Source organism: Tenebrio molitor, chromosome 9 (assembly GCF_963966145.1).
Source record: "Tenebrio molitor chromosome 9, icTenMoli1.1, whole genome shotgun sequence".
NCBI lineage: Eukaryota > Metazoa > Arthropoda > Insecta > Coleoptera > Tenebrionidae > Tenebrio > Tenebrio molitor.
In genome coordinates this window covers 15,179,363-15,200,431 of record NC_091054.1, presented here as the reverse complement: position 1 = coordinate 15,200,431, position 21,069 = coordinate 15,179,363, and the positions used below count along the sequence as shown (strand labels likewise).

Genomic DNA, 21,069 nt, shown 5'->3' with positions numbered 1-21,069 from the left:
AGAATTTAGGCCTTCTTTTACGACTTGCACTGCATCTGGTCTCACTTTTAAGTCACTATCTGAACTAGACATTCTTTCAGTCGATTAACACACCAAAATCAAATTTTCAAGCACTAACAGTGAAAATTTAACCTAATAAACACAGCAAATAATTTGTTAGTAAAAAACAAATGAGTGATCACCGTCGTTAAGAAATTGATTCCATAGCGTTCGATTCTTTATTGACGATGTCAAATTCTACAATAAAATTAGACTTGATTTTTAAGAAATTTAATATTTTGGTCAGTCGAAAAGTCTAATACAAATGTCGTACGGGAGGTATTTTCCGGCGCTCCAACTAATCAGCCACACGGCTGCGTCATCGTGGCTAAAAGTAATTGTCGCGCCGGAAAATTCACCTCCCGTACTCTAATGTAAATAACTATTTCAAGCCAAGGAGACACTTTAGGCAAAGCCGAGGGCGTAAAAGTCTCGGAGGCGAAGAAAAGGGCTTACATATCGTGCATTGTATTACATTGTTCCTTCTCCCCGCTCCTTATCAATATTTGGTGGCCGATTTTGAGAACCTACCACCTAGCGACCAGTCAAAATTTTCAAACAAATTTCTCTGCCTAATTTTGTGAAGAAAAAATGAGTTCAATTGAAGAGGCTGCTAAAGTTGCGTCTGGTTCCTTGTTGCCGACTAAATCCTAAGAAAGATACAAGCAGACCTATGAAAATTTTATAAAATGGTGTGCGACGAAGGATGCAGAAGAAATAAGTGAAAACGTTTTACTGGCGTATTTTTTGGAAAAATCGAACGTACTGAATTCTTCTGCTAGCCTGTGGTCGAAATATTCAATGCTCAAATTAACAATTTCCGTAAATAAGTATTCCCAAGTTTTAATGTTTAATGTTTAACTTGATAAACATATCAAGAGGAAAGATGACGGATATATCGTCCGAAAATTGGAGGTTTTTCGAGAGACCTGGTTGTGAAATTTCGGTTAGACGCTCTTATTGTAATTTTACATTCAATGTGAATTTTAAATAAATACTTAGCAATTTCACTTTTTGTCCTAAACCCGAAAATAGAAAACCTATGAAGATTTTATGAAATGATGTGTGAAATGACGTGTCACTTTTTTGCCCCGGGAGCGTAAGTAGTACTTTTCGTACCTAGCAACAAGAACTTTGCATGTTTCACTTTCGGTTGCATCGCTCTATACTCTAATCTAAACTCGTGATTAACATAATTTCTCAATCATTAGGGCAATTCTATATGATAATCACATTTACTCATGAATCATTCAAGTTAAATCATACGTTTCTAATGTTTTTGTTTTTCATAGCCTACTCGACCACAATTTTTTTTTGAAACATACGGTATAACTTCATGTGCAAGATTTGACTTTAAAATATACGATCGTTTATGAATTATATGTATTTTTTTTAAGAAGCCATGTCAAATTAAAATTTGGCTTTTGACAAAATCGAATAGCGTTCAGTGATCAAGTACATACTTATTTTTGAAGGGATAATCGAAGGTAAAATAACAAGACCTAATTTCTCTATCTGATAAATTTTTCAATTTTACGAAAACTTTTTGCTTTGACAATTTTACGAGTTGAATTTGGGCATTTTAATTCTGGTTAGACCCGAGAGCTTTAGCTCGAGGGTTTAACCCCTGAATAAAAATGCCCAAATTTAACTCGTAAAATTGTCTAAAGCAAAAATATTTGAGTGAAAATTGGGAAATTTATCAGATTTAAAAAATTAGGTCGCGTTATTTTTGGCAAGATTAATTTCAGAATACAAAATTTAACGTTAATTATTTATTTGTAATACATACAGTTATTAAAAACAATTTGAGAATCTGACAGGAGTAACATGAAATTTTATCCGCTTTTGACAGAAGATAGACTAGGATGATTTATCCGCGATAAATATTTTTGATTGGATGAAAGCGAGCGCTCTGATTGTCTAAACACGCACATTTGATGTATGTGGGAATTAATCTGTCAAAAACATTCTTAATGAAATTAGCAGATCAATATTGAGTTATGGCGAGGAAAAAAATAAAGACGAATAAAGAACTGGAAGACAGAATTCTGCGTCAACAACATAAGACGACGACGTTGTCCACGATATAATTTTGAAAGATCAATAAATCGTTGTTAAACGAATATCAGAGACCTTGAGCATCTCATATAAATCCACTCAGTTTGGACGTTGGATGTTGGACCCTATAGCTGCAATCTGCAATTGATCAAACTTGGGTTCATCGTTATGCCTAAAGACCAAAGAAATATCAAAAGAGAGGAAACGTGCTCGATCAAAAAAGTTTTGGCAGCAGAAAATCTGCCAGAAAAGACTTCGTCGATGATTGCTGTTTTGGAAGTGAAATTGCAAAAATACGTGGTGGAAAATTTTTTAAAGGTGCGTAGCTTTTGAAAAACAATGCACCTGCGAAATTCAATGAAATGATTTTAAAATTGCCAATCGTTCAACATATTCTCCTGACTTGGTCTCTTCCTAAATTTATAACAACTGTTTCTTCTCAAAAATTTGCATCAAGCACTTTATGCACTATGCGTGTTGACAAGCCAATCACAAATCAAATTACCACCAGATAATTTCTTGATTGCTGCGAAATTAACACCACGGACGTCCTTCAAGTGATTATGTCCAGTAGCATTACAACATAACGGCGGACCTTAGCAGTTCTGCCAGTATTTTTAGAAATTTCATTCTTCACATCGTCAATCCACACCCGCACTTACATTCGTGTTGTTCCCGTCCACACTCCAGGATTTTATCGCCTCGTCACAGTGAGTTAAAAATATATTTCCTCGCACATTTCCATTTATACGAGCACGTGTTGTTAAAGTTGCTGATTGAAATTTTGTGATAAAAACTTACCTTGGTAGACAGCACTAGCAAGTGAGTCAAGGTAAATTAATCACCACCACATATTTGTCGTTTCTCAAAAACAGGTAAATATTTTTTATAGGATTTTCATGACGAATTTTTGAAAACGCTTCTTTGGCAAAATTACTTTTTTGCCACTTCCATCATTAATCGAACATACAGGGAGTCAGAGCAAATTTAAAAAAAAATTGTTTATCGGAAACTGCAAGAGGGATTAATTTTTTTGCCGAGAAAGTATTTAATCTCTTGTTCTAATTTTGTATTTGCTGTCATTTCTTCAAATAACTACTTTCGTTTGTTTGAGTTCTTTACCAAGTTTTGCGAGACGACAAAAACTACAATGATAATCTCAGTTTAATCCTAACGACTTAATCCATTTATTAAGCTTGTAAAATATATTTGTTTTTAATACTGTTTTATTGAATTTTCAATGTCAGTTCTAAGTCAGCGTTCACGTCATCTGACCTAAAATTACAGTGTTAGTTTGAGTGCAGTGTTGTTTAAATTTAAAACAATCGAAATGTGCAGAAATCTGCTGTTATTACTTCTCTCTTCATTTATTTCGTCCAGTTTGCAAGGTAACGACATATCCAGCGATCAAATTAATTTGTAATCAAGTCATCTATGGATTTGAATTGCGTTTGATATGTTGAGATCTAACCTGGGTTTCGCGCTGTGTTTATTGGAGCGTGGAGTTCAAGTAACGACATACGATTCCGGATTCATGGATAACTTGATTGAAAAATTAATTTGATCGCTTTTTATTAACAATCAAATAAAATGTTTGGTGAATTTGTTTTGAAATAGCTCCTAGAGCGGATGAACCAGGAAGCACGGCTCTGGACAATTACCCTCTGGTCGATGGGTGAGTGTATTTCTTTCCACACCCAGTTTAGCAGCAAAGCTAATGATTTGTCGAAGAAAAAGTGCATTGTTATTGTTGTTGCAGCCACAACGACTTACCCTTCAATTTGTACAGCTTATTGAAGAATCAGATAGCCGATTTCAATTTTGATCAGGATTTAAGTAATGATGCGGTGTTCGGATTTGACAGTTGCAAATCCTGTTTTACTGATTTGCCGAGGATAAAGAAAGGAAAGCTCGGAGCTCAAGTAAGAATCGATTGATAATTTTATTACAGAGGCGTTTCATTCCGGAGAAATGGGAAATAAACAAATACATTTGCGAATGTGTGAAAACGAGTTTTTACAGGTCTTTCTTTTTATTACTGTGTTTTACTACATTTAGTCACCCACCTTTTGTTTAGTTAATTTTCATTTCTACAGCTCTGTCTTTTATTTACATTTTAATTCAACGAGCTAAATTTTATAAATTACCGAAATATGTGGAGATTTAGATTTACTAGATGGTTAATTTTTTATGTTTTGGATTTGGATGTGGTACAATTTTGAAAAATTATTGTGACGGTTCTGTATATGATTCACTTTCTTTAATCGTTCTGTATACAGAATGTCCCATTATATGATCTTCGAAAATAAAATATATGGATTTTTTTCACTTTTGCCTCCACTTCTTTATCTCTACACCTAAAGACGTTCTAAACTCAAAATTTAATAACGCAGAATCGAAATATGAAGTCAAAATGTTCACGTCACATTAGAGTTATGTTTCAATAGAGCGGCAAAAATGTCATAATTGTCATAACATGGGCATGGTTTGCTTCGCCTACAATAATTTATTATAACCTTGTATTAAAAAATTAGTAGTTTTTGCTTGGAAGACAGAAAATATTTCCAAGTAAACACTAAATACAAACGAATTGTTCTCCTTTATGATTGTCGTAATAATAATGAGGGCGCTAATAACAATAAAACGTTAGTTCACGGAAAGCTTATAATTCATAAAATGATTTAATGAATTAAATATGATAATAATATAAGATAATAATTTAATCTGTAGTAATAAAAATACAATGTACCTACAAAAATATTTCGGAATGATAATACAAAATATGACGACGCTTTTTTGAAGGGTAGTTTATAAATGAAAATAAACAATATATTATAATACATTTAGCGCCGGCTGCATCAACGCCAGTTAAAGTTAACTGTAGGTTAAAATGCTTCGTTACTGTAGTTACCTAGTGTTATAACAATGTTTTCGTATATTTTAATCTGTAGTTAAATTTAGCTCACGTTGGTGCAACCGGCCCCTAGAATTTAGTGGGACTTTACACACGCGAGCGCACTTTTTGGCAGAGGTGCACATAAACATTTTTGGGCGACCGCAGGAACTACAAAATAGAAGACATCATTAGAAACATTTAAAATTTACTTTGTATGTATCTACTTTTTTATGGATACATTTATTAATACACATTAACGATTTTTTGTAATATTTTTTATCAGTTTGCCAACAAAACTTATTTACATAATTTTTGGTGACAACACAATTATTGCAATTATCATCTGCGATTTCTGGCGGCAAATTAGACATTTCTTCATCACTTTCGCTGTTGCTATTGATTATATGAACGTTCATTTTTTTATTATGCAGCGAATAAGTACCAGAAATAAACGATACAACACTCCTTCGGGCAAATAAAATATTTCGGTTAAATTTAACTGTCACATATTCATTTCTGTTCAGTCGGTTTACTCGTTTTTGTTGGTGTCGTTGTTAACTTACTAAACAGACCAACATATGGCGCCACGGTCAACGTCCGAAAAATAGTTACTTTTCGTCCGCTTGTGAGTATGTAGAATTATCGTTTTTATTAAGGGTGCCTAAAATAGCTATTTATTATACAAGTGTCTTTTAAGGCAAATAAGTCATGAAAGAAATGTTGAGCCACTAGAGCTTGTTCGAGTGGGCTAATTGTTCTTGAGTGACTTATTTGCTGTTAAGGCACGAGTGTAACAAGTACATAGTTTTATCCAACACCTCCTTCTGTAACTGTTACTGTTCAATTCTCTCTAAACTGTTTAATTATAAAGACAGTTTAATTATGGGTTCATAAGTCGACTATAGTGTCTTATAGACCTCATAATATATTCAAAATCGGCATTATTATGACTTCATAATAAACAAGTGTTGGAAAAATATATTAACACCTACTTTTTTCTTTAATTTCCCATTTACGTCTCTTTCCTGTAGAGCTTGAAAAAAATCAATTATTCCCAATGAAATTTTTCGCTCTCTTTTAGTTTTTGTAAGAGTTTATACTCTAAACTGAACTACTAAATAGGAGTATAATAATTAATAAAATTGGTCCAGATTCCGAGTACAGTAAGGTACCTAACCTTTCTTGTCATTGTATAATTTTCTTTTCCTCTTTTAATCATTAACATCGCAATTTTTTCGAATTAAACGAAAATAGTGGCCGTAAATGTAAAAATGTTCCGTTCTTCAAATCGTCATAAATGTTTCAGTTCTGGGTTGCTTACGTGTCCTGCGACCCCACATATTACAACACTACTGTGTCGCGCAGTTACGAACAAGTAGATGTCATAAAGAGACTAATAGCAAAGTACCCCAACGACATGGAATTCGTCACAACCGCAGACGGTGAGTACCCACTCGAACACCATCTTGTGACAAACACCCCATTCATTGTGCAGGAATCGAACAAGCTTTTGCCAATAAAAAACTGGCCAGCATGATTGGACTGGAAGGGGGACATTCCATTGACGACAAGATGTCCCTTCTGAGACAATTTTATGAGCTGGGGGTACGATACATGACTCTAACCCACTCCTGTAACCTGGATTGGTATATTTCTCGTTTTATTTATTTTTTATCTCATCAATAGGTATTTCTTCCAGGGCCGATGCATCCCCCGTCGATGGTAAATCCGGATCTCCTGTATTAAACCTGACGGATTTTGGCAAGGTTGCTCTGTTGCTAATTTTAGCTTGTCTTTTTAATTTTCGTTCTTAGAAAATCGTTCTGGAAATGAACCGTCTTGGAATGATGGTGGATTTGTCTCACGTCTCGCATAATGTGATGAGTGAGGCCATCGACGTTTCGAAGGCCCCAGTCATCTTTTCACACTCTTCAGCATATTCGGTCTATGCCCACCACAGAAACGTTCAAGATGATGTCTTAGAGAAAGTGGTGAGTAATTAGTTGTGGCTGGTCCAGAAGTTAAGAGATTCAACACACGGTGTTACACACAAGAAAGTACCTACTAGATTTGAAGCAAAGAAAAAAACTAAACTAAAACTTCATAGTAGTGAAGAGGCAAAAATATACTCTGGAATTGAATCTAATTGACATTATAGAGTTGTCTGTCTGGTAATCTCTAATACTTTTTTTAGATAACAATATTTAGACTAATCTTTGGATTAACTAGAAGGAAAACTATAATCGATTATAGTCTGAATTGAAAAGACAATAATTTTTTTTCCATCAATTTAATTTAGGCAAAATTTATCTAAGACTCTTTGTACAACTGAACTGCAAGGCCCCTAAAGTGCAGCCCTGAGGCGCTCCGTTTTTCTATTTTAACAAAACTTATAAAATGAAATTTTGCTTCAAACAAATAACTACTGGGTGATTCACAATGATTGTGGCCAAGTATGGCAACTATGTACGAAAATTTATGTGGCAACTGTGTGGATGAGGTAGAGTTGTCATTTGTACGACCTTTCATAAGCGTGCATTTGATTTTTTTTATATCATTACACATTGATTTGACAGTTTTCAAAATTGCGCGACTATGAACTGTCAAAAAATATCAACTCTACCCTACCCACACAGTTGACACAAACATTTTCGTACATAGTTGCCATACTTGGCCACAATCATTTTGAATCACCCAATATATAGATCCTAGTAATTAATAAGTTATTTTAGACAGTAAATGGGGGTGTCGTAATGGTTAACTTCTACTCCCAGTTCATTGGAGAAGGAAATGTCACAATAAATGATGTAGTGAGTGAGTATTCAGTTTGATTCCAATCGATTTACGTCTGCTGATTAATTAATGTCTTCTTGCAGATCACATCAACCACATTGCAGATGTCGCTGGGGTCGACCACGTGGGTATAGGTTCTGATTACGACGGAGTTAACAGGTGAGGTAGTAAAAATGTATTTTGATTCGATATTAAAGGCAAGTTTGAAGCGTTCCAAAAGGGTTGGAAGATGTATCGAAGTACCCCGACCTGTTTGATCTTTTGAAAGAATTGAATCCGGACAGATGGACCATCGCTAATTTGGAAAAACTGGCGGGAAGGAATTTGGTGAGAGTTTTCAAAGGAGTGGAACAGGTAAATAATCTTCGATTGGGGAGACTGATTGTTGAGTTGATTTCCGCAGGTTAGAGATCAACTGTCGGCGGAACTACCTGATGAAAGTTTGATCCCTCAGAAACTAGGTCATAATAATTCAGACCGAGTGTATGCCAGTCTTGCCAGTTTTTCTACAGCAGTGTTGATCCTGCTGTTGCAGACGCTGAATCAATTATAATAACATGTGTGTAAAGTTCTACATAGTAATAAATATTCATATACTTAACACGTTTCAAGCATTTCATTTTAAGTTGCTCCAATGTCTTTTTTTAATTCGTAATATTCGACAAGCACAGCATAAAAAATGTTGTATCTTAGATCTCCAAGTAGATTTCTCATGGATCATCTTGGGTGCCAAATTGAATATGATGAGAGTTTTAATAGTATATTATGCAACAAGTTTTATAAACGGTATTTTAGTCACGAGCGTCTAGAGAAATTTATAAACGGGTTGCATACTATACTTTTTCTACGACCAAATAAACAATACAATTACACCGTGAATTCGAAATACGTCACAATCTTAAAACACCAAGATCTTCAGACCAATTGTGAAAATCACGTGTACTCAGTATTGCGCTATAGATCCGCATAAGGACAGAAAAGCCATGTACAGATCAAGCAAAAAAGGATCAAGGGAAAAGACCAAAATTTATGATGGAAAATTTTCAAAATATAGGAGCACCATCAGCGCTGTTGTGATATTCAGTGTTGAAGACTACACTGTTTGTATTTCAAAACGTTGACATCTTCAGGTAAGAGGATTTTTAAGAAGCCATTAGTTGTGTTGATAAAGAGCGATCAAATTAATTTGTAATCGAGTTATCCATGAATTCGAAATTGTATGTCGTTACTTGAACTACACGCTCCAACAAACACAGCTTGAAACAGGTTAGATCTCGACATATCAATCGCAAAAGATATACGGATTCAAATCCATGGATGACTCGATTACAAATTCATTGGATCGCTCGATATAATAAATGGTACAGGTTCAGCAGTCTCACCTCCTTTTTGAAAACAAACTGTAGAAGCTATCAGCTGAAAAAAGCTGCAACTTTTTCAAAAAACGTTTTTACTGGAAGCGGCGGACCAAGAGTGACTCATTCAGAAAGTTGTACTGATGATGAGCATCAGTGGCGTAGATAGCTTTTTGCTTTGGGGGGGGTCCACGTACTTTTGCATTAAGTTTTTGGTTTTCAATGTAGTTTCCTATTTATAACACTAGAATATGAAATTATCACAATACGACTTGAAGGAACACATGTTTATTGTTTATACTCATGTTGAAAAAAAAAACCTCAAAGAACAATTTTAGATAAATAGTCCAGCACGGAAAAAATCGCCAAAAATTATGCTGTTTTAATTAAAAAAAAGATCATGATTTAAACAAATACGTACTATCGGCGCCAACGAAATGTGAACGAATTTGTGGTGCCATAGAAACGTCTTCAGTTTTGTTCTACATTAAATAAAACTTTGTTCACTGGCGTACTATATGTATGGAAGTTAAGAAAAGATTTCTATTACCTATAACTTTCTATTACAATTTTTACAATTTTCGTCGAGTTTGGCAACAGCCCTCGCTTTTCCCATATCGGTCAAGTGTCGTGGCAGGTATATTGTTAAAAAATAAATTAAATCTGTTGACTAATTATGTTTGTGAAAATTGTCACAAATCTGTCACATTAACGCACGCCTATGATTGATGCTTCAACACACACTAGGAAAATTTGGCGTTCACATTTCGATGGCGCCGATAGTACGTATAGTCGCGATCATTAAATTTAGGTCGTCAATGTCATTCTTTGACGCAATTTAAATGGTCCATTGTGTTCAGGCCGTTAGCCCTACCACTGGTGGGGGTTACCACCCCCCCTAACGCAAACCCTTGTTAGTTCTATATCGCACTTGCAACTGAGAAATAAAACCAGAAACATCATTTCAATAAGTCTTTTTTTTTGCTTCACCAATTTTAAAAGCGCCAAACGATATCGCAAATCTGGTCCTTCGAGAAAACGCGATGACATTGTAAAACGGTCGTACCTAAATATCATAACCTATCATCATGTCGTATGACATTAATTTTAATTTTTTTACACTTTGTTGACGTGGACATAATCCGCTAGGGATTTTTCTTTAATTTGTGACTAACCAAATTTTGAAATGACATTGACGACCAAAATTTATTGCTCGCGACAGTACTTAGACAGGCAGGCAACGTTCACGTTGTTTTGGTATAAGGAGAGGCCATGGTTATTTTTTTTAACGTTGGACACACTGTTTGATTTCTGTCACTAAAGTGCCTGACATGCGGACCTATTAAAATGAACATAACATGCACAGACCATCAACAGAATTAAGACTTTCAAAACCCGTATAAAACATGGGAGACACGGACAACACTAGCGCTGCTCTAGCGTTAGGCCAAACTAAATTACCGAATTTACTCGTTAATCCGATCGGGAGTTTCCGTTTAAAAAGAAGGTTGATTTTAATATTAATTAATAATGTCATCAGTAATTTTGAATTTTCTCATTTCTGTCAAGGTTTAGTCAATAAATTTTATAAATTGTTCTACAAAATAAATTACTCCAAACCAGTCTCTTGAGATAATTTTTCGTTATCTTTTTATTTGGTAAGTTATCTTTTTCTTTTTGAAAAAGTACGAAATATGGTTTTTCAGATCGCAATTTTTATTTTATTTATTTGGATATGGGAAAAATTAAACATAAATGCTTTGTAAACAACAAGAGCGGCGATAAAAAATAAACATTTTAAGTATCCAAAATTAGAAGAACAAAGGAAACGATGGATAGAAGCTTTAGATAAATGTTGCACCACCCTTCAAAACAGATAATGCCTTTATTTGCGAGAAACATTTTAGCAACAATTTCTTTACTCAAAAAACAAAACTCCATAAATACGCCCTGCCGTCGATTTTTCTTCGTGAAAACAAACAAACTTCAATAAATAATGTTAGACCAGCTGAACAAATTGAAAATTCTACGATTACTAAAAATCCCACTGTAGAGAATCTAATCCTTCCTGTTATGCCCAAGGCCCAAAATAGACACCCAACAAAATCTTCTAGTGTGTTGCAAGTACTTGAATGCAAGAAAGTTAGTAGTCGTACTTCAAAAGGTAGAAACATTTATTATATGGACCGATATCAGCGAAAAACAATTTCAAAATTAAAAAATCTTTTACACGATTCTAAAATTATCTCCAGAAATTTTAGAAGTTAACGCAAGATCAAATTATTGAACTAGATCTACCCTTCAATTTCAGTTTCACTCGCCTTGAACTAGCCCACTCTTGCCCAAAAAATCCCAATTTACACACAAACTCGTTTAATGAACTACTAATTTGTTGTATATGTTAGAATTTTTATTAAAATGTTTAATACTTATTTAGTCGTTTCTATTTTTTTTAAATAAGTATCAATTTAAATCAAATTGAAAAAAAAAATAGGCAACTAGGTATACAGAAAGTCAGATATGCAACTTGTTATACATTAGTTTGGCCTAACGCTCGGGCAGCGCCACTTGAGCGCGTCCCCGAAAATGTAATCCCACTTGACAGTCTTACTATAGTTTAATTGTCTGTGATAACATGTTGCTGAATTTCCCACGATGTCTGAGTATTCTTCTATTGCAAAGTAGTAAAACTGACAAAAATGCACTAGACATTGACGCTATTTATAACCTCAAACTTAAAAAAATATAACCTAATTCAACAGACACCGTTACTAAAATTAAATGCAACATTTCCATGGCCTCCCATTAGGCCAAAACAACGTGAATGAATGAATGAATGTAGTCGATCTTTCAATTTTTAAATCGTGATTTTTTTTTCAATACTTTATGTATAGGTACAGTGCAAAGGTGCCAAAGGTAATTGCATGGTAAAACTTATACCCCCTCTTAACTTTTGTTCAGATGAAAATATTCAAACCATTTTTGGAACAAAGTTGGAAGATTTTTTAAACTAAACTGTCAAAAAAGTTGTGAAAAAAATATTTTAGTAAAAGTATTTTCTTGCCACTATCATTTTTAGCAGGCTGAAATGTTAGTTAACTTTTGCCACCTTCATTTTAAAAAAAGTATTATTCAGTTGTGAAAGAATATGGATGAGCTCTGGGGGGGGTCCGGACCCCCTGGACCCCCCCTTATCTACGCCACTGATGAGCATATACGGTGGCTGTCGTTGTGATGAATTATGTAAAATGATGAATTGTCATAGTTACTATTGGTAATTATTTTCAATATACAAATTCATTTTCATCAAATCGAACTCCAATCATGCGTGAGCGAAAGACAGTGAGCGAAAGAGTGAGGGAAAGTGAAACCTTCACCCACTGGTAACCATGGATACAGACTCACTTTCTAGGGAGGTATCGAACAAAAAATATTTTTCCGTCTCCCAAACTCGGAAATACATCGTTACCGTACACTTTAGGTCAAAGGAGCTGCGATTTCCCGAACAATGTCAAAAATTTCTAGTGGAATAAGGGAAAAATGTCTGGTGTAAAAAAACACATTTCCCTGTATTATTTTTCCGATAAATGTGTTTGTTTAATTTATATTGACCAATAAATAATCATAATCAGAACAGGGAAAATACAACCTATCGGGTTGGTAGCTGTATATGTCAAAAAGTTTGACAATTATTATTTCGTAAAATTCTGCAAAATTGCACAATAAAACAAAACCACAGAAGTTGATCTATGGTCTTAAAAACGTTTTATGTACCTACTTTATCTACATAGTACTAGCTGTTGGTGCTAAAGTACAATTGGAAAATAGAAATCTTGTATTCATTCACCTGCAGAAAGATAATTCGTTTGGGTCCCGCCTCATGATGCACGTTGTCTCGAAGAAGAGCATCGTCTTTTTGTCCAGGTAGCTTTTACGGAGCCGCAGTCTTTCTGGTACAGGAAGAGGAGAGGAGTGAGCGAAATGAACACGTTTAGAACGTGAACGAATTTCGGCTGGCGTCACCTACTTATCGGAAAGTTGGGACCAAACACGGCACGAACGGAATCCGTTCATCGGTCGGCCAATGAGAGAGCAGAGTGCCCACAACAAAACCTTGATGCAATGGCGCTCGGGTGACACACTCCCCTTTTCCGGAGGCCCAACTTCCATAATCGGAGACGCCAGCTTCAATGGTCATCTTTATTTATTTCCAAAAATGAAAACAAACAAGCAAAATTAAAAAGAACAAAACTAAATCTAAAACAACCAAATTTAAAATAAAACAATGCAAAACTAAAATGAACTTAAAACTAAACACGAACAACGAAACAAAATACGCACACACATACACACGTACGCGATGTTCTCGTCTCGCCCATTTTACGTCCTTGATGTTTTCCGGGCTTCGCGGCGCGTCGTCTCCTGGTACCTGGTCTTGTCGGGCCTGTCGCGGGCACGGATTCTACTCCGACGTGCTGGCTGGAGGTTGAGAGGAAGGGGAGCCAGGCGTCTCGATGGTGGTCCGGTGACTTAGCAGCTGCGTCATGGTGGTTTTGGAGGACCAGGAATCCACCTTGTTACCAGTAAGCGAGACGCTAGGCTGAATTATTGAATTCTCTCAAAGCCCGGCCGGTGACAATTTTGGCGCCCAACCGGCCCGGCTTTGAGAGAATTCAGTAACGAAGAAATGAAAGTTTTATTTAATTCAATCAACAAAAACAAAAGTTGTTAATACAAAAATTAGAAAAAGTGAAGTCAACTTGACAGCGACCGCGTGCTACTTCATCGGTGCCTAGCGTCTCGCTTACTGGTAACATCCTCTCCCTCTGGGCGATTGACTTGGCTCCTACCTGGAGCTGGACATGATGGGGTCGACTATGGGCAGCGGCTGACCAGCGACGTCTTCTTCCCGGCTTCGCTCTCCGGTCGACGGGAGCGACTGCTGCTGCCATCCGGGACGCGGACATCGGTCGAAGAAATGAGCTCTCCAGCTTAGATTCAGATTACGATGTCAAATGAAACAAACGACCAAAACTGGTCGTCGCCGGATTTCGAGAAAACAAAACAATTTTTTACATAACTTACATACCGGGTGTAATCAAAATAGGCGGAAATATTTTAAGCCGCAAACCACCAACACATTTGAAGACGATTTGCACTAGCTGAAATTGCCAATTAAAAATTCACCTCATTCCGGCAAATGAAAGTGAAATGGTAAAAAAGCGATAACGAAAATGATTACCACGCAAGAAATTTGACACTGACGCTAAATTGTGTCGAAAAAATGGACAAAATTGACAAAACACTTTTACTTTTAGCGTATACCTTATTCACAGTAAATGCTGAAAATGTTGCCCTCTTGATGCACGGACCCTTAAGAAACTTCACAATCTTCTCGAATTTGGGGACTAGCTGCCACGACACGCCCAGTTAGTTCTTCTACTGAATTTATCGACTGGCTTTAGACCAGTTGCCCCGATAAAAAAATTATAAGTTCACAAGGATTTAAATCCGGAGATCTTGGCGGTACTTTTGGTTCAACCACTCGCTGCCACGATCATCCGTTCTTGGATGGAAATTTCCTACATATGTCTCAATCGTTGCACCGTGGAAGTAAATGTTTTTGAATTAGGTAAACGTACAAGCCTGTCTGGAAACTGTTCCCGGTACAGTATTTGCGCTAGGACCGCGTTGCCACCTGCCGCACCGTACGCGAACACCTAATCCGTTAATTCCTGGTTTCTAAAATTTGGCATTTTAAATGATTCACTAACAAATACCTACACGATTATTAACTGCTACACTGCACCGTTTGTGGAGCTGCAACTAATAATTGACCTACGCCAACCTCCGATAAAAAAATGCTTTTTTGCCATACAAGATAAATGTCACAACTTGTAAAAACGAAACGTCAAGTTAATTTTAAAGATTTTAAGCGATTTGAAGCCTTTAAGGGGCTCGTCGAACAAAAAACGTTGTATTCAACTCGTTCGTTTCACTCGCGTTTTAATCTGGCCCACTCATGCCATAAAGAGCCCAATTTACACACGAAACTCGTTAAATCGCTAAAAAATATTTATCACGGTTAACGAAAATATGTCAACAGTTTATTTATTTGAAACTGTTCGAAGAAACTTTCTCCACTATTACCTGCGACAAAGTGATGTTTTACAAAAAATACTGAACTGTAGTTGACAGTCAGTTGGCAGTCTATATACACAAACTTTAGCAAGGTTTTTGATAAGGTTGGCCGTTCCTTACTGCTGCAGAAATCATCCGTTTACAGAATATAAAAATGCCTGTATAGTATTTTTTACCCCGATTATAAATATTGACTAAAATCATAAATCATACCAACAAAGAAACAGATCTTAAAGCACCTCATCCGGTAATTTATGGTGAGGTGGTTTTTTTCCTATTATAATAGTATATTAAAAGACAAGTTTCATAAGACCAGTCTTGAAGCACGAATTCAAGATTAAAAAACGAGTGGCGTGGCCACGAGTTATTTTAAAGAATGAGTGCTTCAAGGTCTTATGAAACGAGTTTTTTTATACTATTTTTTGAAATTGGCCCTTTTTAAACAAAAATGTTTACTTTCTTCGATTTAGGGATTTTTGTGGCGGTTGGTAATGTCTTAATTTTAAAAGTGAAAATTTGATCAAGTCTTCAAAGTCGCCTTTTGTTTTATCCAAATTTTGTCACAAAACACGAATATGGAAGATAATCTTTCATGTACGCCCGCTGAAATACGTGACATTGCCAAAAGTACGGTCGCGAATTTGTTGCCTGATAAATCCTGATAAATAATTCTTTGCACATTTTGTAATTTAAACTGACACGCATGACGGATCAAGCTTTGCCAACCTAAATATTTTCGTAAAATGTTCCGTGAAATAATGGCTATAAGGACATCCCAGATGATGACATCGCGTTCGTTAATATGTCTATTAGAGAATCAAAATGGAGGCAAATTACAAAAAATGATTTATGTACAATTTAAGTCAAAATTGACTATTTTTCAACGAGGACTTTACCGCGAGGTTCTACAAGTCTATACAGCGTGGAAACTTTAACTGGAATAAAATTTGTAACTCGGACATTTTTGTGAAACCGGTCAATAATTTATTGTTGTTCCTCACCCACATTTTCGCATATACAGGTCGCTAAAAAGTATGGATACAGCTAAATATTTTCAGAACGGTTTAGCAGGACTCGTTGAGATTTGCCACACAGATGTGTTTTAAATTCTATAATCTGAGATTTTTTTTCAATTTTCTAACATCGTTTGTTTTGAAGATACAAAGCTAACTTGATTTTTCTTAAGTGTAAAAATAAGACATTTAACTGAAACAGAATATACATATGTATTTAATTTTAAAAAATAAAAAGTTGAAACGCGAAATACACTGCGCCGCAAAATTAGCGCATACTGTGTAAAAACTTTAAAAAAGCCTGTAAATTTAAATTTTAAATGAAGCATTATGAAAAGTGGTTTTCTAATGAGTATCGGATTTAAACTTTAAGATAATGCGAATTAACATTTTTGGTTTCTAAATGGCAGTGAAAAATTTTCTAAAAGGAATACGATTAATTTTCTAGATTATGCGTTAATTTTGCGGCGCAGTGTACATAATTTTTATGCTAAAAAGATTTTCAAAATGGCGGCGAATATTAAATTTGACCCCCCCGGGCCATTTAAAAAAATCAAGTTAGCCTTGTATCTTTAAAATAAACAATGGTATCAAACATTATTTGATTAAAGAAAATCATAGATTTATACTGGGTGCCCCAAAATTCGCGGAACAACTCAATGAGGCAATGTCAATTCAAGTTAGAAAATAAGGAGAAAAATAATTAAAAAATTCTATACCTCTTAGATTTGAAGATATGGGGGCCCAAAAGGTGCAGCTTTGATCTCATTTATTTTAAATAATAAAATTGTTTTTGACTATTTTTCTTTTACTAGCCAGTGGCCTAATAATTTTGAACGATTGTGATCAGGTTTGTAATTATTTTCTTCATTATTTGCAGCATTTCCAAGTAGTAATTTTACGTTCGTTTTACCTCAAATAGCGTACGGCAACACGGCTTTGATTTTTCCCTCTTATTTCCATGGATACAACAAAAATGAAATATTTGCAGACTATTGGTATGCATAGAATGTTTTTAAATGTTGCCACATTTAGTGTAACGAGTAGGTCCATATCTTCTACAAACAAGAAGATTGATTTTTTTAAACATTTTTACCTGATCTCTTAATGACTACTTGACAACGTACTGCAGCGTGATCAACAAGGACTGAAGCTGTTGGCAGCAAAAGACAGCAAAATATTCCCAAAGTATGAAAATATTTTGTGCGTCAGTGTTGGCACCCGCTGCAAGTTGTGAATGTCAAAAAATTTAGGTTATGTTACGAGTTGGTAGTTTTAAAACACGATACGTATCAAACGACCAAAAACAGTATAAAAAGTAATTAGTCGTACTTAATTAAATGGCCCACTGTTTCGAAATTCATAAAAGCGACAGGGCGTGCCCGCATGCCCCTCCTGAGAAACAGAAACATGATGCAGGGATAGGATGTGGGTGAAATTTGTAAGGGTGGAACTTTAATTTCTTCTTTAAAATGGTTAAGCAACTTCCATATGACAAGCTTGTACAGTAAGGAAAAGGAATGACGGGATTTTTAATGGTAAGAATTATTAGGCCCTGCATTAAACGTGCCCAACAAAGAACTTTGGATGCGTGTGTTTTAAGATAAGAGTCACACCTGTTTGGAGTGAAAGCTTTCGCACTGACTTTCGAGGGCTTTGTTCCATTCTACCTCGAACATTCTCGATCTCGACTACATCTTCTGTAAGTGTAGATGATGTTCTTTCTACCAGTAGCTTTTGCCTTTTTCCATCACTGGTTTGTAGGTAACGTTGCACCAATCTCGTGCAATGCTGCTTAAACGCAACTAAGGTATATAACAACTGGCTCGGGGAACATTTGTTGAAATTGGTGAAATGCATCATCCGTGCTCCGTGGAATACATGGTGGAATACTACCAACCGTTAGCAACATCAAAATTTCCAGTCCGAAAGTACGCCATACCAATTAAAATGTCTTGTTCTAGTGTAAAAACCATTTTAATAAATAAATTGATACAAAAATGACACTTGATTTTGAAGTTTGAATTTGCCCGTCAAAATTGACACCTGAAAATGTAATGCTACCAATTTCACTGAAATTTTCATCATGTTGTCATTGTTGCCAACAGCTTCAGTCCTTGTTGATCACTCTGTACTATAGTAAATTCAAAAAACTCCTGGACTGTCAAAATTAAATTTTAAATAAAATGCTTGTTTTGACTGTACTTGGATATAAAGAATTTTCGCTAGAGTGTACCGACATCAAAATCTAGTTACAAAATATATTTAGGTTATGTTATATGTTTTCATTTTTAATCATTGAACTAAAAATGTTTTGAATCATTCATTGCTTCGAACACTTGAAGTGAAATGCAGCAACTAAATGAATTAAAGCAATCTAATAAAGTTCATAAAAAACAAGCGACAAACTAAAAACAGGTAACAAGTTAAACAACAACCAAAATCATCCAAAATAAACTAACCTGTTTCATTTATTCAGAAGAAAATTATTTAACACTTGATTAACACTTATCTCTCCAAAATTTTGATTTGTGAATCACAAGAACGAACACCAATTCTTAGTTAACAATACTGGAGCAGCTTTGGCACAAATTTGTAATTTCTTTCCGTTATTATCACTATTTTGTTTGTTCCTCATAATGATTTCTAATGGCCCTCTTCTCTCGCGCAAATAGAACCACCCTAGTTCGTTTTGAACTTTCCATTTGAACCTTTTTACAAAATATACTTAAATAATTTTGGAATTTATTTGGCAATGTCAATTTAAACAAATGAATAGTTTGAAAAATCAAAAAATCATAGATACCGACCGGGCAATATGAAAATAACTAGTGATTTAACCAACCTAACAACTGCAATTTTGATTTTGACAGTCCAGATGTTTTTTGAATGAACTTTACGTTGTTCCGCGAATTTTACGGCACCCAGTATACACAGTAACCCTAACAACATCAAAATAGCTAAACTCCGTCCAGCGAGAGATTGGGAGAGTTTAAATTGTAGGCTTGTAACCCAACACTACAAAATGCACTAGAATACAATACAAAAAAACTTAATAAAATAAATTATTGTGGTGGTACCTTTGAAATAATTTCGCGGGCATTGTAATCCTACGCCAATTTATGCTGTCACAGCAAATTGTCAAATTTCAGCTGTTGTCGTTGCCGCTGTCATTTTGAATCGTCAACATCGTGTGTGGTTTATTTGCTCGTTCGTCTTCAAGTGAGGTATTTTGTTGTGTTTAAAACTTCTTAATTATCTGGGATAAGTTAGTTTGTTCGTTTGTATTGACTAAGTTCTGTATTGTTAACCTCCGAGTAATGTGTGTTTTGTTCGTTATTTCTTGCTTAACTATTTTTTTTGTGGTGTTTAAACATTATAAGTTTTTAAGATTAGTTAGTTTGTTGTTTTAGTTTGTTTCTGTTCTATAAGTTTCCTATTGTTTATCTTCGAGTGCCTTTTTTAAGTGACATTTCTATTTATAAACATCCCTTTAGTGATATCACGAACAATATCTAGACTGATGCAAAGCTTTGAAGATAATATTTTTAATTTAATTACATTGCTTTAAAACTGTTTTGTAGGCAACCCGAAGCTATTTGACTGCTAGCTGGCAACCCAGCAGCCCAGAGAATGATGCAAGTGCTTATTCATTTTTCATAAATGAAAAACTTACAACTGAAAGTCCACTGGAAGTTGCTTTTCATACCTTATAACACAAAATAGTATTATATCATAATTTCAGTGACATCATCATTGATTAGGTCAGATTAGTCAAGGGTTAAAAGTATTTTTCTTAAAGGTCACTGCGAGATGCTTAGGAGTTAGCAAAAACACAGTGTCAAGGCGTAAAGATGGTCCAACTAAAACATCATCAAGAAAGTTGACGAGGCAACGTTCCAGAAGAGTTACAGCAGACTAATATTGCAATATTAAGCAAGAAGTTCATCTTGTACTCAACGATATGTTGCAGAGCAGTAAGACAAGGGTTGTGTACTGTAAAGCTAGTTTTTTTTTCAATGAAATATTTCTTTTTTAAATTTTCAGTCTTCTACCGCCACAGGCTCTTCTGATGTTTATTCAATAAGTAAAGTTAATATTCTAAAATATATTTTAATAAGTCAAATTGAATTCGGACTGGCGCACGATAGTCGGTCATTCAGACAAACGTCTGCAGAAAGTCTCAGGATTTAATTTAAATTAACCTTGACGATCTAGTTGTCCATTTTTGTTTTATGTTTATATTACGTATTAATAAAATAACCAGTTACTGCAGGTGAAAACAAGTATGTATTTGATTTTATTTATTTGAAAAATTAAATACAGGCGTCCTTCAACCCAAGGAATTGTTTTATTTTAACTCCTAGCCCCCTGAGAAGTTCCCCATATTTTGCTTCACGAACTGATCTTCTGTTATTTTGAACACAACAATTTCGTAGACATTTCACGACCAGCAAAAGTAAGTCTTTTGATTTCGCATTGATATAAAATTGATATATAAACGATCTTATTGGTTGAGGTTTTACTTTTAAATATTCTTGACGCAAGTAATTATCAAGAGTACACGTCTTCGTGTAAAATACTGCAACTGTAATATTTTCATTCATTTTATCTCTTATTCGTTATGGTACTTCATTAATTAGAGCATAATTTCAGGGCACAAAATGTTACTGCTTGGGTATATTTCAAATTTTACGCGCGCTAGGTACTACTTTCTCTGCGTAGAATTTAGTGATTTTTATGTCAACCAATCTCTCGCTGGACAAACTAT

At 35.0% G+C, this 21,069-nt stretch overlaps 1 protein-coding gene and 3 long non-coding RNA genes across 6 annotated transcripts; all 4 read left to right on the top strand.

The window, feature by feature from the left end:
- Positions 1-2,668: 2,668 nt before the first annotated feature.
- On the top strand, positions 2,669-8,390 carry LOC138138288 (dipeptidase 1-like). 2 transcript variants are annotated; one of them, XM_069058123.1, is made up of 12 exons: positions 2,669-2,810; positions 3,348-3,488; positions 3,718-3,775; positions 3,860-4,022; positions 6,303-6,438; positions 6,492-6,642; positions 6,696-6,762; positions 6,811-6,987; positions 7,729-7,810; positions 7,873-7,948; positions 7,999-8,143; positions 8,193-8,390. In XM_069058123.1, exons 2-12 carry the CDS (start codon positions 3,431-3,433, stop codon positions 8,340-8,342), a joined length of 1,263 nt encoding a protein of 420 aa, XP_068914224.1. In that variant the 5' UTR covers positions 2,669-2,810; positions 3,348-3,430; the 3' UTR covers positions 8,343-8,390. The 2 variants fall into 2 exon arrangements, with proteins under 2 accessions (XP_068914224.1, XP_068914223.1); XM_069058122.1 differs by having other exon boundaries at positions 2,801-2,932.
- Positions 8,391-10,509: 2,119 nt separating this feature from the next.
- On the top strand, positions 10,510-11,445 carry LOC138139101 (uncharacterized). The gene is made up of 3 exons (XR_011162208.1): positions 10,510-10,651; positions 10,714-10,802; positions 10,851-11,445. It is a non-coding gene; the product is annotated as an uncharacterized lncRNA (long non-coding RNA).
- Positions 11,446-17,434: 5,989 nt separating this feature from the next.
- On the top strand, positions 17,435-18,302 carry LOC138138760 (uncharacterized). 2 transcript variants are annotated; one of them, XR_011162100.1, is made up of 3 exons: positions 17,456-17,836; positions 17,902-18,000; positions 18,063-18,302. It is a non-coding gene; the product is annotated as an uncharacterized lncRNA (long non-coding RNA). The 2 variants fall into 2 exon arrangements; XR_011162099.1 differs by having other exon boundaries at positions 17,435-17,836; positions 17,902-18,302.
- A 961-nt stretch (positions 18,303-19,263) lies between these two features.
- LOC138138657 (uncharacterized) lies at positions 19,264-20,640 on the top strand. Its single transcript, XR_011162065.1, has 2 exons — positions 19,264-19,525; positions 19,883-20,640. It is a non-coding gene; the product is annotated as an uncharacterized lncRNA (long non-coding RNA).
- Positions 20,641-21,069: the final 429 nt, after the last annotated feature.